Below are 18,176 nucleotides of genomic sequence, written 5' to 3' on the forward strand. Positions count from 1 at the left end.
GGCAGCATTTAAATAAGGTATGAATGTGTCAAATGTATTATGAATATTCTGAGCTGTAGATAACATTACAGTTGTAATCTGTATTTTCGGGAGAACATATTGCAGGAACTGAATTTTTAATGAAATGATGAGGAATGGGCAGGTGCTACGCAATACGTGCAAAGATAGTAGTGTCCCCAAAAAAACAAAAAACAGAATTTGTTTTAGAAAATTGGAGATTGTCTTTATTTATAATTTCTCTGACTGGATAAAGTGTAAGGCTTCATGTTGAGTGAGTTTCTAGTTTTCGGAAAAAGATAGTGTCTGGTCAAAGCCATCGTTTTTTTACTATTTTTACCCAAAAACACAAATCATAACTTGCAAACAAATGACTATGTTTATTATGAACCCCTCATCAATCTGCTTTGGTCCAAATGCTGGGTTTAACAACTAAAACATTTTGAAGTTTGTCAAATACTCCTTCAGAAGGAAAAAGTTTTGCACTTCCAAATACTACTAAATTTCCTTAATCTTTTTTTCACAGCCCATTTGCTATAGCATCAATTTCAGTCATTCTAATAGTCAGGAACTCAAACTACTGCCGAGTTCTTAGACACAACCATCATAACGATTGTTTTTGAACCCCACAAATGAAGACTAAAAATAAATAAATAAATCTGGTTTGATTGTAATGTTTGTGGTGTGGTTATAACATGCGTTATAACGTGCAAAACAAAAGAGAAACATCACAGAAAACAACAGGCAACACAGAAGTGGATGGGAAACATAAAAGAAAGCCAAAACAAAAGAAAATCATAAAATGATAACTAAATGACAGAAACACAATGCATGTACAGAGGTACATATCAGGTGCAGACTACAGCAAACATGAGTGGAAAAAAAATGACGCTAAAACAAAAACACAGGCTGTTGAAAACACTCAACGTTGTTTTTTAGATATATCAAATATTCCTCCTTAGTTTGGTGCGAGTGTGCAGGTTATTAAATACCATCACTAGTGGTGCAGTCGGCTGACCCACCATCACCACCATTAACCGCACTCGACCGAAAGGAAAAGCCTCCGAGCTAATGGCCACTTAGATCCACACTGATGCAGTTGTTTTGGGAAAATTATGATGCGTTAAAAAAAAAAAAAAAAAGCATCACTTCGTTCATAACACTGCTATTAAAGCAGCAAATTGTCTGCATGTTCTTGGTGGAAGTTTTTGATCGCTAACAAAAGAATACGTGCAGCCCATATGAGGGAGGCGGCCAAGTGGCTGAGAATCTCTGCTGTATAAACAATGTGGAAATAAGCAACCGCAATCTTCCACCACAGTCGGTGTGTGTTGAAAGTTATTGACGTTTATTAAAAGCGGAGCTGTCAAGACAACAAACAAGCATGACTGACAGGAGGGAATCTGAATCACACGTGCAGTGTTATGACAAGTGGGCAGCACTTCACCAAGGGGTTGTACACTCTTAAAATGTGAGCGCTGATTTGCAAGCCGCAGAAAAAAAACAAGAATTGCCAAGCGCACTCACCAGCTTCATGAAGGAAAATGTGTCATGCCACATGTTCTAACATGCTACGTGTTTGCATTTCAACTTGGAGTAATGAGATGAAAAAAAGGTTCTAGTTTTTCACCGTAAAAAGAATATTCATAGTCAGATTAAAAATGCTTTTAATTAGGCTGTTGAGATTATGCTAATGACGCAAGGAAGAAGACGACTGACACTTGCGACGATGTTATTTATAGAGACAACGCGGTAATGAAGTAAACGTTAAGAGAAGGAGCTGCAGGATTTCAAAGCAGATGTGGGTGTGCTGAGGGAGCAGAGGCAGTGTGGGTGTGAGGGAGCTACAGGAAGAAATCTGTGATCCGCTTAAATATTTTTACAGAAAAATAAAGCTGCAAGACTTTTTCTTTTTTTTTTTTTCCTTTTACAAACGTTACTCCTGCATGAATTTTACTGAGGTCTGTTTAATGAAGCAGACACAGCTGGAATAACCACCCTTAAGTTGAGCTCCGTCACATGTTTTCCAGCATTCCCAGCTCTGAGCTTCTGGTCGCTCCGTCTGTGTGAGCTAGCCGAGGGGAGTGTGGCCTAGTTACCATGGGAACCTGTTTTTTCAAAGTGTGAGTGTTGCTCTCCATCAAACTACCTTCATTTTTACACATGTATCCAGAGATCTGAGTGCCACACTTGAAAAGCAGAAAATTAAGAAATCAAAAGGACCTTGTGCAGCAGTTTGGCCTACCATATTAGAGAAAAACGCCAAATCAAATACACAGTTACAGTAGAAAACAATGGTTTAATGTACATGCACTTTCTCAAATGCATGTACATTAAACCATTAAATATATGATGGAATATAAAATAAAGTCAATTCACTCACTGACTACTATAGTACTTGGTGAGTCTTTCTGGGAGAGCAGATTTAGCAACGTCCCCATTTGCGCATGCTAGGTTTTCAAGGAAGGGGAAACAATGAGACAGGAGCCAAGTGTTAAAGACAAGCTTATCTAAATCACCCTGGCGAGTTACAAGAACAACCAATCAGGCACAACACAGTCCCCAAGACTGCTGCCAGAGACTGGCAGTTCAGCACTCTAACAATACTCTGCCTGTGCAGTATACTGGAAAAGATGTTATCAGCACGGTGTCCAATAATCCCACACAGGAATTTACACAGCCCCGACTCAGAATCTGGGAGTGCAGTGCCATTTGTATTTCATAGTGTTTGTCACACTCCTGCATCCCAGGAGATGACATAGCTCAGGAGAGTCCCTCAGTAACTAGTAAAACATTTAGTTGGTTCTCCAAAGCCACTAGGTATGATCTTTCTCCCACTTTTCCTCAGCAGCTCTTCAAAGTCCATTGGACTCGGACATCTTTATATATATATTTTTTTTTGTCAATGCATGAGCAATGTTAATAAACTATTAGTGACAGCTGCAAAAGTGCATCGTAAGCTCTAGCATGAACATTTATAAGCCTGTAAATTTGCAAACACTAGTATGGTTGTTTATGTCCACACATGTAGTACACTGGTTTGGACGGGTTCTCAGCATGTCAATTCTGCAGCTTTAGACGGTGTGCGGGTCTCAGGAGTGGAAATTGGTGGAGGTGGAATTCACTCACGTAACGTGAGACTTGTTTGGAGACCTGTTCTGTCAAAACGTGAGTGCAACCTCAGTTTCCATGTTTCACACGTCTATCAAAGAAGTTCATGAGCGAAATTGAAAAAGGAAAAAAAAAGCCATATTAACAATTATGTGCTCTATTGATTTACAAAATAATAATAGTAATAATTAAAAAAGAGCACACATATGCACAAAAACAAGTCGCTACCTGCAAGTGCTAATGTTTGTTGTACTTACAGTGGCCAAAATATATATAATAAATTACACTATCCCTTCCCAGAAAAGTGCCCAAAACCGGAGCTAAAGGACTAAACGGGTCGTATACACACACAGATGTGGCTCTTTTGAAAAAGTCTTGATAACTGGTTTGCACGTGTTTAGTACATGCAAACCCAATGTAGTTAGCATTAGTATAAATTAATAAAAGTAGTGTGTCGTCATTATATGTTGGTGGGGTTTGGTCTTTTGAATGGATGTGTTGCTTCATGTGTTCTATTGAGGACCATTGCAGACACTGAAATTCAAATTCAGTATCATGTTGAATGTGTGACATTGCAATATAGTCATACAATGTGCAAGAATGCAAGGAATTGGCTGAGAAAAGATTTTGGTGGAAACCACAGCTAAGCACAATTTTACATGCACAGCCATGTCAATTCACTGTTTCATATAGCAGCCGGTTATGAGGTGGGAAAAGAGGAGTCTTTCCGGAGCCTGAGGTGCAACATGCTTCAACGATCATCAGATTAACCAAGCTCTCCTCGTAATATACCCAACACACAATATGGATCTTACAATGTTTGTTTCAGACATTTGTAAGAATAACTACAATGGAAATGATTTCTCTTTTATTTCCCTTGAGGGGGAAAAAGGATTGTCTGCCTTTGTCAGACAAAGAAAGGAGGGCTATATCAAAGGCTGGGACAAGTCAAAATAAAAGTCTTCAAGTGTGAAAAACAGGACTCTGAGGGTGAGGGCTCCTCAATAAACAGGGGCACCATTGTGAAGGCGCTGCGAGGGAGAGAAAGAAGATGAGGATTGAGCACAGCTGAGGACAGTTCGATAACGTGGTCTTAAGCCAGCTGAAGAGCAACATATAAAATACATATAGAACAGAGAGAAGTCCGACTGACGCACAGATGCAGACTGGAGCAGAAACAGTTGACAGATCGGCGGGGAGCTTCACGGACTCACTTGGTGTTAACACTCCAGGTCCGCCACAGCAGACTTCCACTTGACCCACCAACCCAAACTGACCCTGATGCGGCAGCCACGTCTTTGAAGAAGTGTCCATGCAGCTATGTGGCACAGACAAATGTTAACTTTTGTCCTGCTGCTGTGACACTCACAACTCAACTGTTGGTCACAGAAGAAAAGAAAATAACAGACTCTAATGGACAAATACTGGTGATTGCAAACCACACAGGTCATAAAAAAAACATGTTAGCAGTTGACATATGATTGTCTTGAACCAACCAAGAGCGGTTCAGCAAAGTTGCTCACAGCTGCCCTTTCTCACCACGCGGATAAATGTCATGACGCAGCACAACCACAGGCTGCTGCTATCACTCATTAATAAGTGATACTGAAGACAGACCAGCTTCCTAATGAAGAGAGGTTTAATTTACACAACGCTGAGAAAAATTTTGTTTTTTCACCGACAGAATTCTTCATATCTGAAAAGCACTGTCTCAGTATAAGAACCTGCACAAACTAACACATGACTATTGAAGAGGTTGTTTTAACAAATGCAACTGGGACATGGTAAAAAAAAGGAAGAATAGCTATTATAAATTGACTTGTCTTTAATAGAGATGTTGCATTCCTTTGACAATGAATAGATTTTCAAGGACAGCGCACAAGTAGCACTGCTGCTTTTCGTAGATTGCAGGTTTGAGGGGGTAATTGCTGCACTCAAGCAGAGTCAAAAACATTAATCAGCATCAGACTATTCTAGGTCATAGTTTTCATTAAGAAACTGGTCTTCACCTCAAAGCGAGTCTTTACAGGGCCCTTGAGTGTTTTTCAAGACGAATCTGACAATAGTTTGAAGGTGTAAGAATGGAGACAGGTGTGTTTGCTGCATTCCACAGTTGATCATAATAACATTTGTGAGAACAGGGTACTTGGATAGTGTGCTGGCACATGCCTCAAGAACATTCCCCAATATATCATCAGTCATTAGACTTCATAAAAGTGACATAAACGTGTGAACCAAAACTCAAATAACAAATCCCTGAAGCATGTCTCATAGTGATGCGCTGAACAGGTCCACTATTTGGCACTCAGCACGGAGCCTTTCTTCAGCTGTTTGTATGAGGTTTTAAGGCATGCTGAGTTAGACAATGAGCCAGGTGATTGTCTTTCTCTGTAGAGGCATTATAAGACCATGTGGCGAAATAAAATGAATTTTGTCAATTTCTTGTGAAATCACTAAATCCACTCAAATAGCCTGGGAGTAGATCACGTTTCAGGTGATGTGCAGTGTTTACCAGTGTTGTAGTCGAGGACAAGACTTTGAGAGTGCAGGTCCCAGTCAAGGCCAAAACCAAAGAGCGGCGGGACCAATTCCAGTACAAGACCGAATACAATTCCAATATAATTTTACAGTTTACAAATAGACCCCAAGTACATAATGTCTGTGATCGAAAGAGTTAGATTTTGCGTTGAAGTAACACTAGCTTGACACAAGTAGTACTAGTTTGACACTCACAGTCCGGGCTCTCCATCTCCTCTCATTTTTTAACGTAAATACAGTTCACTAATCGGCACTAAGGTAGGATTCTGGGGATGTTTTTTCAGAAAGAACAGACTCATTTGGGAACGTTGGGAATTTAGCACATTCGCGATTTTATAAACATGCCGAGGTCTTGAATGGTCATGACAAAAATTCCCGAGTGCAGTATGACTGAGACTGACATTAAATTCAGTTGACTTCAAGACAAGAACAAGACCTTGGAAATGAGGTCTTGAGCCAAGTTATGGGACAGAGTTCAGCCTCGAGCACTACACTAGAATTTACCAGTAAAGTTGGACCTAAAGATTCCCTGGGTTAGTGACATTAAACCTGACTTGAGTCTACGTATTCCTATAAAAGTACAGTGCTTATCTCCTACAAATGGATAACACAGACATGCTAAACCAAGTTCATGTTCAACTGTCTAAAAATCTATTTACTTTGTTGAAGTTCACTCGCAAGTTCCTTTTGTTGAATATTGTCCAGTTTTTCCACAACAATGAGGAAGTGTGGCAGTACTTTTCAGTCCTTGGCTGCAAAAGAAGATGGCTGAAAAGTAGTAGGATTATCAAAACTGGAGCAGAATCAGTTCTTTCTCGCTTTCAAGCCCCTGCTGTCCAACATTTTGAAAGTTAACATGGAATTGTAGGAGACTAACAGATACCCATGACTCACACTGCCTATTTCAGCAAAACTAACCAAGTAATTCCCTGAGGAGACATGAGATCGATTATATCTCCAAGATATTTCATCTGGAGGAGTGAAGGGAAAATCCTGCGAGGGGCTATGATTCAGAGACTTATCATGTTTCATCAAGTGTGCTGCCTCATACGTTTAATTATCTGACTCTCATTTTGCGCTCTGTGACGAATTGATGCTGTGAGCCTACATTACTACACTTAAAATTAGAAAGAAAACCGGTTAAGCTTTTGTTATCCAATTAGATTCTGAATACAAACTAAATTAGCTCACCTGCAAAAAAAAACAAAAGTTCCTCAAAGGGAAAAGCCGAGAAGGCGATAAGCCACTTTCGAGTGAGAGCACACAAGGTGTAAATCGTAGGTTAAGCCTACCAAGATCTTTCGCAAAAACTGACTCTAGACTTCTATTAAAATGTGAAGCAATAAATATTACAAGCAGATCTGCCAATTGTTTTGGTGTTACACAATGAATGCCACAACTGAAGTGACATTATTTCATAGTAATATTGCAGCACACATAATGCATAGTGCCCTCTTTAAAAGAGGATGAAAAAGATTTTTTTTATAAAATTGGGCAATTTCTAATAAATAGCGAAGTTAAGAAATATATTCAAACGATAAAGTAACTTTTTGTGAGGAATCAAAAAGTTACTTTTGATTCCTCACAAAATCAAAAGTAAGTTTTTTCTATTATTGCAAACAAGTTGCAATAATAGAAAATCGCAACTTGCTTATTATTTGCAGAGCGGAAACAATATACAGGGGTTGGACAAAATAATGGAAACACCTTAAAGCTGAAGCTGTATATGTCTAGGACGAAAAACTTGGTTAGTGTATTTTGTTGTCAATGTTAGTAAAAGATGATGGATTTAAATTGATAAGGGTAGGATATGAATTTTCCCTAGAATAGACAGAATTTTCTTCAAGGGTATCCAGTTAATTAACCCACAAAAAAGACAGCATGAAACAGTTGGCATCAAATTAAATGGGTTCTTTACAAACAAAATACACTCTCATATTAGTGTTTAAGGTACTGAACAACCTGAGGAAGGTTAGTGGGTAGTGAGTACAAATCATACAGAAAAACTGTTTCACAAGATGTAATTTAAATCATTATACACAATAAAACATCTATATAAAGTTCTCAACTTGAAACTTATGCCCATTATCAGTGCAACAAAAAATATAGAGCGTGACAAGTCATAAACAAATATTAAACACAAAAACTTTAAGTTGTAGGTAAACTAGCATGATTGAGCATTATGTACGTGAAAGTATCCGAAAGATGTTTCAAATTGGATACGATGGACAGCACAAGTAAGAAAGTCCAGTGGTTAAATGTTGCACTACATAAATTGATATTATAGGTCATGTGTGTGGAAAATTTGAATGAAACCTTTAAACAAAACCCTACATGTCAAACGCCGCTCCAGTCCTGACATCATAAAGCTCATGATTCCACCATATAATCTTACTTGAAAAATCATATTCTTGTCCTTATTAAGGAAGTTATGAGAAATAAACGTCAAACCTAGTCTGTCATTTAAAGGCTCCTCCAGCAAATCTATTTTGGAAAAACCATATAGGCAGTTCGTAACTTCAGTCAGATTAGCTGTGGTGGTCCACTGCAGTCATGTTAGCTTGAGTTCCACTAGAAGAAGGCAGATGAGGCGTCAGTAGTACTCACCCTAATTCTCTGGACTTGGTAATGATGAAATGTTGACAGCTCAGTCACATCTGTGGATGCAGATGGACTCCAGATGTGCTGATGTGCTCTATGAAGACTCAAATAGCAGGGACCTAAAAGATGCAAAAATGAAAAACTGAGTCTCAATCATGGAGCCAAGTGGTTGTGGGAAGCCAGACTCTGAGAGGGTCCACGCATAATTGGACCCAGAATCTTGAGGAAAACGCTCTCCACTTGAGCTCACTCCATCACCAAATCTCCCTCTCGCTCCTCCTCTCCTGCTGACTGTCCTCCAAGTCGATGGCGATCCAAGCACCAAGACGTGATCCCAGCGCAGCTTCTGCGGACGGCTTTTGTCATCTTAATTGTCACTTCGGTGCACAAGTGTACGCCAGCAGCTCCACTTCACGAATTCCGCCTCATTTAATTCGAACTTTTGCTCTTGTATCACTCCAGAGACGCGGAATTATTTCACGGTTTAAGCTAATTTGGCAACGCGCGCGCGCGCGCAAACACCCAGGAGGTATTTACAGGCAGCGATGTTCTGCAGCGCGTCAGAAATATCTGATCCCGCCACATATTTTCTTTCCACCGTAGTTTTAGTTCCAGGGTCGCTCAATTCACACGGAGGTTCCAAAAATCCATACGAGCGCAGTTAGGTGTGTGTGTGTTTCCGGGCTGGTGGTCCGTCACCTGCTTTTTCACGGCGCAGCGGTGTGTGTGTGTGCGTGTGTGTGTAGAGGAAAGGTGCTCGATGAGCGCTCACGTCCGTCCCAGGAGGGCGGAGACAGTGTCACGGATAGACAAGAAACCCCGCCTCCACAGGAGCAGCACGGTCCGTCCCGCCCCCCGCCATGGCTCGAGTTTGTGGACCAAAATAAAAAAGCACAGGATGACGACTTACCGCCCACAGAGCCGAGCACTGCTGAGGGGAATGGAATAGGACAGCACACACACACACACACACACGCTCTAATAGTAATAAAGTTGGAGGCAAAATTCATCATGGAGGTAAACTGCGGGCTCCTGGAGACACCTAGGATTCAAAGCAAAAAAATCAACTGAAAATGAAATAACATTACATACATGAAATAAAGTGAATCACCATATGTTCGGAGGGAAAGGAAGAATAATGACACATGCCCAGCTTGGTCTCACTTGGCTTGCTTTCAATATCAGGTGTGTGAGAGGCAACACCAGCAAAATCACTGAGCAGGAACACGACATGACAGATGACAAGGTCACCAATACAAGCAGAGTTTTCTTTTCTACATCTGACTGGTCTTTTTCTAAAGCATTTGCAGGGTTGTACATGTAATTGAAACGGATGCACCGTTGCTTTGTAACTGTTTTTGCGTCTGCCGCAGTGGAAAGACAGAGGAAGACGTGAGGTCTCATCTCTACTCTGGATTGGGAATCATTGCAGCTGGTAAATTTCTGCACTGACATCTGGCTGGATGTGCCATCAAACGCCACCAATCGCAGGGTTTCATAGATTATAGTGGGAACGTACGGCCGATGTAACAAAACCGGACACGACTTAAGCAAAGTGACACAATGATGGAGGATAAACTGTAATCTGACCAATTCATTTTCTGCAACATCACAGAATAAAAAGTTACATAGGGTACAACAAGACGCAGTGTGACATACTACAAAAGAAATACTAGTTACCTGTATGTAACTCAAGTTCTACGAGTACATGCAGAGCCCTCTAATGCAGTGATTCCGAACCATCGGGTGGGTGGGTGGGCTGCGAGTGTCCCCTAGAGAGCAGTTAGAAGTTTTTAGTTTTACACCTCTGGGCCATGAGACGCACAGTTTTAATACACTTGTGGTGGCAGTAGTGTGTCATTGAATTGACTTGTGATAGTTACCAACTCTGAACAAGCACTTGAAAAGAAAAAATAATGATGGAGATACTTTGATTGACACTTATCGTCTTCAGTTTATTTATGAAAAAGAAAAATATTTTACGATATCTAGATGTTATTTTATTATATTTATTTTATTCCGAATTTCATTAATGACGTACAGTTTTTCCTATTTTGTCAACAGTTTGCATCAAGGGTATTTTTCTCTTGAACACGACTTGCACCTAGTTCTGCTGCTGGTTGGACTTTTCGATGACCAATATCTTGGCGCTGATGACATGGTTAGTTACATGTATGGTTATTGACCACAAAGGAAATCAGTAATTCTGAAATCAGTACTCATAGTAATCAGAATCAGTTCTATTCCTTGTATGGGCCCCAGACCCATTTGTTCTGGAAAAGATGGGCCCTGAACAGGGGAAGGGGTAGCCCCCATATAAGCCCCGCGCAACTGTGCATCATTCCTGTCTGCAACTCAGTGATCGCCCAGCTGGGCAAACAGACAGAGGGCTTCACATTTACTCATAGAACTGGAGTTACATCCGGGTAACTAGCATTTCTATTTCGTAGATGCTCTGTCGTGTAACAGACATTGGTCTGTTGGTTTATAACCTTAGGGATGAGTTACCTCCCAGCTGGGACACAGAACTCCATCACCCCGTGGAACCCATTCCACCTGACCTGTTGATTCATTAATTACAGAAATAAATATATAATAAAGTAATGCAGCTTCATCATGTAGAGGACTGTCATAATCAAAACATCTATTTTGTCAGAGAGTGAATGAGATGGAAAACTGAAGAACGTTAGGACAGAAATACAAAAACTTTGTTTACATTATGCAGTGTTTGCTCATGAGTAGAGCACTTCCGTCCTGATGTTCAACTTAAATTTGGAATCCAGAATCAAATACTACAGTGTGACTGATCGTGATGAATTAATAATAAAATCAAATGAATTTGATGAATGTAACCTTTAAAATACATGTTGCAGCAAACCATGCGGAGCAACACACGACAAGGAGAGATCAGGTCATGGCTGTGGTCAAAGCCACATGGCGTGTTTGTTTGATCTCGGTCTGTTTTACATGAGTGTGTTAGCTCTGTCGGTCATGTGTCAATCTCAGAAACACCGCTCCTATCAGACAAAAAAATATATTTTTTTTACCAGTTTCATCCAGTTCTATAGTCCTGACATCAACTGTGGCGCTCCAAAATGGATGCCAGTCAAAGACTGTAAATATATTCAAGGTAAACATATCCAGGGATGATTCACAACAGGGGAGTGAGCTCTTCTACCCAGGTGAAAATTGGATATGATAATGACTTGTGGGCTTTTAATAGCTGATGTTTTATTCTGAACCATCGCTGCACCGTCCAGCAAATGTATCATTACTGCTGCGGAAGTGTGGGGGCGCCAGCTATTGTTCTGGTTCAAAGGATCCTATTTTTAATACCAACCTTGTAAACATATTATATAAACAAGAGCAGCTGATTGATCGTTCCTGCGTGTGTCGCAGTGCATTTCCTCAACACAATAACATCAGGTCTGCGCTCAGTGATGACAAATCAGCATTTTGGGAAAATCTATAAGAGAAAGATGGGAGTCTATCTGGGCTGATAGGAAGTGGTGGGTAATGTTGACATGACACTGATGGGTAGTTTTCATGATGGTGAGTAATTCTTCCTCGAGGGAACTTTGGTTGAGATTGGAAGTGAGTCCCGGTTTTGAGAGTTGAAGAGAGAAAAAGGGAAGAAAAAGCTGAGCCAAAGACTAACCAGTCCTTTAGCTTGAGTTGAGAACAAAATCAAGGATACAGTCAAGACGGCGCAGCTGTCTGAACCACATGTTTCTGTCCTGATTTTTCCCCTTGAGATTTTTTTACTGTATGTCTTATAAGATGGTCCGAGAAGACAGTCCTGTGGTGTGAAGTGTAGCACGGTTGTCCCAACAAAAATCGGTCAGAGCCGACAATCTTTCATCTAAAAAAAAAAAAACTGTGACTAGAGCCAGTCGCCACCGAATTGAATTATGACAAGGAACTGATTGTAGCCAATGAAGAAACATGCCGACTGAAAAACAAGGAAGTGAAGGGGGAACTTTTTTTTTATTTGCTGACACTGAAAATTGAATTTTGCAATATTGACATGAACGACTTTACTTTGTTTATTTTTCTTTATGTTAAGCTTGCACATTTCTTCTTTATTTCATGGCGTGGAGGATGAACTGGTGGTGCACGGCCCAGTGTGTTGAGAATGTTGGGGCCAGATTTATTTGATGTGTGGTGTCTCTGAGCTTTACTTAGCTAAGGCTTTAATAACAGGAGTGCACATGAGCTTTTGCCATGAGCCACTCAATTCTTCAGCCATGGACGTTGTTTCATTGATTTGATCATAAGCTGTGATGCTTTTAAAGTCCTGTTAGATCAGGTCTGTGGCTGAGGTATACGCTATACTTTTCTAGTGTTTTTTTTGTATGTATGACTCATTTCCCATTTAATCATTTGATTGGGAATCATGACTTTCAAACATGTTCTTTAAATACCCAGGGCCAGCATATTCATCAGGAAGAAGTCTCTTCCTCTCATTCCCCATCCTTGTGTTCTCCTCTCCCTGTGTTCTCCTCTCCCTCTGTTCTTCTCTCCTTGGCCCTGACACGCACCATTCTCTCGTACCCATTAGGTTAATGAGTGGCTGCCAGCCATGGATCTTATTCCGTCAATGTTATTGCCTCTAAAACTTGTCTTCCCGCCACAGGCGGGCTCTGATTTGGTGTCGATCATTCATGTGCGATTCATCCGACGACGTGTCTACTAATTACTTGACACAGTTTGACATACAAAAGTTTTTAACTCAGTAACTAGAGCCCTGTAAACGTTTTCTGGAGGCTGGTAATTTTTATTAAACATGTTTATTAAATCGCACATCTTGATGTTTCCAATTAAAAACACGACTGGGTCTGGAAAAATAGTCATGCTTGGTTTTTTTTTTGTTTTGTTTTTTTTTCCTGCATCTCAATTCCTGAGCGAGATTCAAAAGGCAGCGTTTCTAGTGGGCGTCTTCAAATCTTTTATTCATAAATTCTCATTATCCACAGCTTAAGCAACCTGAGGCGTGCAGCAAGGTTCTTTTTGAGGTCCAATTTAATTCCCATCTACAAGTACATCCTTCCTCTTGGCAAAGTGATTCACCAACCCCAATTTTTTCCACCGCTATGTGGATGACACTCAGCTTTACCTTTCAGTTAAGGATCTTTTAGCTTGTCCTGATGATGTCACTAGTTGGATGGCACAAAATCCCTATGACGCTGACTTAAAAACAGATTTATATGTTCATTTCCTACCACTGTAACTCTGTCCTCAGTGGCATGAGGAAGAAATCTGCATCGCTCCAACTGGTTTGGAAATCTGCAGCTAGGCTTCAAACTGGTGCTAACAGATGACAGCACATCACCGAAGTGTCAGCTTCACTGCAGTGGCTCCCTGCCCACTTGACTTCAGGATCTAAAGGCCTGACTTGGACAGAACTGCTGACTCCTCACAAGCCAGCCAGGACCCTCAGGTCCTTACTGGTTGCCCAAAAGTCGAGACTCACATCTAAGGGGCAACAGAGCATTCTGGCTCAGGGCACCACGACTTTGGAATATTCTTGAAATGTACTTGCTTCACATCAGAAATGCATGAGAAACGAGTATCTTGGAAACGTCAGTCAGGAAGTGTTGGAATTATTACAGTTAAAAACCCGTTAATCAGACCCAAAAGCAGTGCTGAAAATCTGATCTGCAACTCTTCACTAATTGATTTCATTGAGCAATTTTAGGTCATTATAACTTCCGTTGCCCCAATTTAGCTCTTCTTGCTGAGGAAATCTGCCTGCCTTGCAGATGAGGAAACACTATCTGCAAAAAACAGCCTGCACTCCTCAGGTCACCAATCCTCATGTGGAGCCCCCTTGAGACAATAAATGAATTTCTTTGCTTAGCTTTTTTGGGGGGAAAAAAAAGTGCCAGCCAGGACTCCACCAGGAAAACTGTTGTCAGAGTGAAGAGGGGAAAAAGGCGAGTTGAAAGAGAAGAGAATCTGACAGACCATGGTGAGCGATGCTGCTGTCTGTCGAAGCTGGACTTGTGTAACTGGAAAACCGCCACATCGGTCTTGGAAAACAGAGACTGGAAATGACACATCCTTCACTCTCAAACCTCGCTCAGTCACTTACGAACAGACTCGCACACGCATCTCCATGGAAACTGATAAAAGAATAGCCAGCCGGCAAATAAAGAATTTGGTTGCAAATTCACAAGGACTTTGAGCTGAGCAAAGAATCAACAGGAAAATAAATCCAGGGGTTTTATTTGGTTCAAAGAGTTTGCCAACATTAAGACATAACCTGATGACCAGCATGATCCCAAATTGGTGATAGAGGCCATTAAAGTCTGCACAAGTGCTGTGTAATTTTAATGGGAGTTGGCCGAAATAAAAAATTAAATTCAGCTCGAGTGTTTTACCACTTGAGTTGAGGTATTTGGGTGAAAGTCATGTGGATTCTGCAGATAGAAAAGCTGGGCATCACAAGAGGGGAGAGGACAAGGGAATGAGCAGAGAGCACAGTACACCACCTACACTCGTCGCCATGGCAACTACCACTCTAGAACCAGTGATAATGCAGTTCCTTCTTCTCCTGTTCTCTGCCGTTGGAACCATATGTACCGCACCGCATGTGGGAGAGAAAACCTTTACCATTTTCTCCCTCCACAGATGATTGATTAGAGATTGTGTGGCCCATGGCTCATTACTTAAACATCGACTTCACTAAGAGACCTCAGCTTCGCCTGACACCGCAATGCTCTTCGTCATCATTCTCGCTTTAAGGGATAACTTATTTTTAAATAGATGTTTTGTTCCCCGTCAATACGTGTGGGCTGCCATCGCTCGCTTTAACGCGCTAGATTCATTAAATTCCACCGTTGCCTAAGAAATATAGAGATTAAAATATGAAGTGGCAACAAAATGTAGCTGTTTTTATGCTTTAAAAGGATCTGTTGTTTCTGTTTTATGTGAGACGGTACGGCCAGGACTATAAAAGCCAGTGGAGAAACAAAAAGTAAGTTTAAAAAAAAAAAAAAAAAAGCATATTTAAGTCAGCAATAGCCACATGACATATTGCCTCTAAAACATAAATGTGCAGGGACATAATGATGATGTCACTGAAATGGTTAGATTTTTGGCAGTTTGCCAAAGAAATCCCCACGAATACCTGAACATATTGGGCGTATAGCAGGGATGGGCATTGAATCCATTATATAATGTCAAGCCAAAAGACAGAAGGACAAAAAAAGAGTTTCAAATGTAACCAACAGTTGCGAAAATGTTATAAAACTAAGAGAAACCTGGAAGAAGTGTACGCCACAATATCTGCTTAAAATTCTATATGCTTATATTTCATTTCATATACATTTTGTTGAAAGATCCTCAATGTAGATAAAACTCTTGAAGGGTAAAACATGAAATAAGGCACTTAATTGAAAGGTATTTTAACAGTATTTTATTTTAAATACTGTCAAAATGAGCATCACACAACTACTATAATTACTTGGTATAATGATCCAAAAATGACGCACGGGGTGCTAAGGCCTTACACAGCTCACGGTATCCAAAAAAGACAAGACATGAATTGTATTGATGAAGGGTAGGAATCGAACAACATGGCAGTAGAATTATGGGTTTTAACAATGGAGGCTCAAAAACAGAAAAGTTAGGAACATGTGTACTACCACAAGATACATTGCCAATCAATAAAATTATTCATGATTTACTTGGAAAAAAAGAAATGTTTTCTTGGCATTTGAGAAGTTTAAAAAAAAAAAGTTGAAAATGTGTAAGGAGGAAACACAACTAAACATCTGACCGAGCTGCCTGGACTGGAAGCAGCAACAGATGGGGTGGAATTTGATTTGAAAAAAATATATATATAAATTTAATAAATATATAACAAAATTTAATCACATTTCAATATTAAATAGCAGAATGACCAAATTTAAGTTGAATCTGTCCACGTACGTTTAACATCGGGAAAGTGCCTGACCCAGACAGAAGAAGCAGGAAGCAAGAAGATTGTCGTGGGCCAGGGAGGCCACACATGAGAAGCAAGAGTGCACTGCTTCAGATTCCATAGCGACACCAGATTGTACTCGCACGAAGATCAATTCAAGGCTGCGGAGTGGAAAAAGGGAGGATGCGCAGCAGCGGAGTGCCACCCCATCCCCAGAGTACCTGTATATTAAAGATCTTTCAGGGCAAAGCTGATGCCTTATAAAGAGCAAACATATTGCTGCATGTATTGCTCAGAACCATGCGCTTTTCTATCCAAACGTTTTCTGTTTTTTTTAACTCATGTTGACCTCGCTGAACTTGGCCACGAGTTTTAATTACGAGAGACTACTCTGGTTTGAGGAGTCTGCGAACACCAGATTTTTTAACTTTCAAAAAACAAAAAAAAAAAAAAAGGTGGTGAGCCATGCCATCTTCAACAAATGCATGCCAGATAAGATACGTCTATTAGGTGTACTGAATTCTGAAGTTATATTTAAAATGACGGTGAGCACAATCCCGACTTGTGTGACGCCCTGCAGCTACTTTAGCATAAAAGAAACTCTTCAATTATGTAAATCCAATGTATGAACAGTGAATACAACTAATATTTGATCTGTTGCTTTAAGCAAATGATTCATCCTGCAGCGTTGGGTCTTGTCACAGTCCTATTTGCTCTGTCTCTCTGCGTTTACTCACCGTCATAATTAATATACCCAACAGTCTGCCTGTCTATCAGCTCTCTGTGAGACGAACATAATGAGGTCGGACATCAGTCGGAGCGACTCTCTCTCTCTGAGAAGAATCTTTTTGAAATGTGGACACCAGCCAGTGGATGGTATAGCTAACTAATCTGGTCTGGTTTGATCCTAATTTAGGAAGATTAAATAAGATCTCCTCATAATTAGATCTTGCTTCATTATTGTCGATGCCAAACATGTCAAACTCTGTCTACTTTTTTTTTTCTGCCATCCCTTAACTCTCAGCTCCACTGCTCCTTTCTTCTCCCGCTCCTTTCAACTACCAATCACAAACATGCCAGTGAAGCAGGAATGAGGAGTCTTCGACGCTTTGAACACTTCAAAAATAACTACTAAAGGCGGATGTGAATGTCTCCTTTGGGATGCAATGGTTGGCATATTAAGTGAATAAAAACTGATCACTTTATGGCAGTTTCTGCTCCATTATTGAACCTGCTGCAACATTATTATTGAGAAGACATTGGGTTTCAACATGCTTCCATGTTTCAAGCCGAAATCAAACCAAGGTCAAAGAAGGAAGAAAGACTGGCACGTGATCAAACACCTGATCATCCGGACCATTCAGAAACAAAACCACAAAGCCCAATGGAGTACAGCGCGACTGTGTCATTAAATGAGGAATATTAGGAGGTATTCATGCAAAGACAAAATATCTGCATGAATCATCTCCTGAGGACGGAGCTGACTTTGAGGCGCACAGCAGGAGTCAGATTTCAACAGATGACTGCCACTATTAAAATAAACACAGCGATAAAGGGAGAATAAACAGCTCCTCGTCCGACAAGACATGAAACTGGATTGATAATGGAGGTTAGACATCTCAGTGACTCAACTGCAGAGTACATGTTTTTCTTTTGTGCAACAGTCAAGCTGAGACGATATCCAGACACTGCAGGCGAAGGACTAATCTATACCGTGAAGGGGGAGTCAGAGGTCAAACAATACTAGACTCGGGATGACGTTAAAGCTTTGTGATGGTCCAGTGGAAATAGAGCGAGTGATGAACACAGCACTGGAGCAGTGGAGGCTGACATTTACGTGGCAGGACTAAAAATAGACAAGATATATAGAGAAAGTTAAACGCTAGCGTTCAGTTCTGTCACGACACCAACCAAGTGAACACATAAACACGTTATATTAAAAGAAGAGGGATGTCTGATCCTCCATCGTTAGGTTACTATCCAGGAACGAATTACAAAAAAG

The 18,176-nt window shown here is 40.5% G+C and overlaps 1 protein-coding gene across 8 annotated transcripts in view; it reads right to left on the minus strand.

Moving 5' to 3' along the window:
- LOC128756937 (ras/Rap GTPase-activating protein SynGAP-like) overlaps positions 1–8,995 on the minus strand; it is a 43,405-nt gene extending 34,410 nt beyond the window's left edge. For 5 of the 8 annotated variants that reach the window (XM_053861812.1, XM_053861810.1, XM_053861811.1 and 2 more), the window contains exons 1-2: positions 8,254–8,995; positions 4,323–4,426 (exon numbers count right to left, since the gene is read on the minus strand). In XM_053861812.1, coding sequence (XP_053717787.1) covers positions 4,323–4,422 — 100 coding nt within the window. In that variant the 5' untranslated portion in view covers positions 4,423–4,426; positions 8,254–8,995. Of the gene's footprint in view, positions 1–4,322; positions 4,427–6,305; positions 6,415–8,253 lie in introns of all 8 variants that reach the window. The other 3 variants (XM_053861815.1, XM_053861814.1, XM_053861809.1) reach the window with 2 other exon arrangements.
- Positions 8,996–18,176: the final 9,181 nt, after the last annotated feature.

Source organism: Synchiropus splendidus, chromosome 4 (assembly GCF_027744825.2).
Source record: "Synchiropus splendidus isolate RoL2022-P1 chromosome 4, RoL_Sspl_1.0, whole genome shotgun sequence".
NCBI classification, from domain to species: domain Eukaryota; kingdom Metazoa; phylum Chordata; class Actinopteri; order Syngnathiformes; family Callionymidae; genus Synchiropus; species Synchiropus splendidus.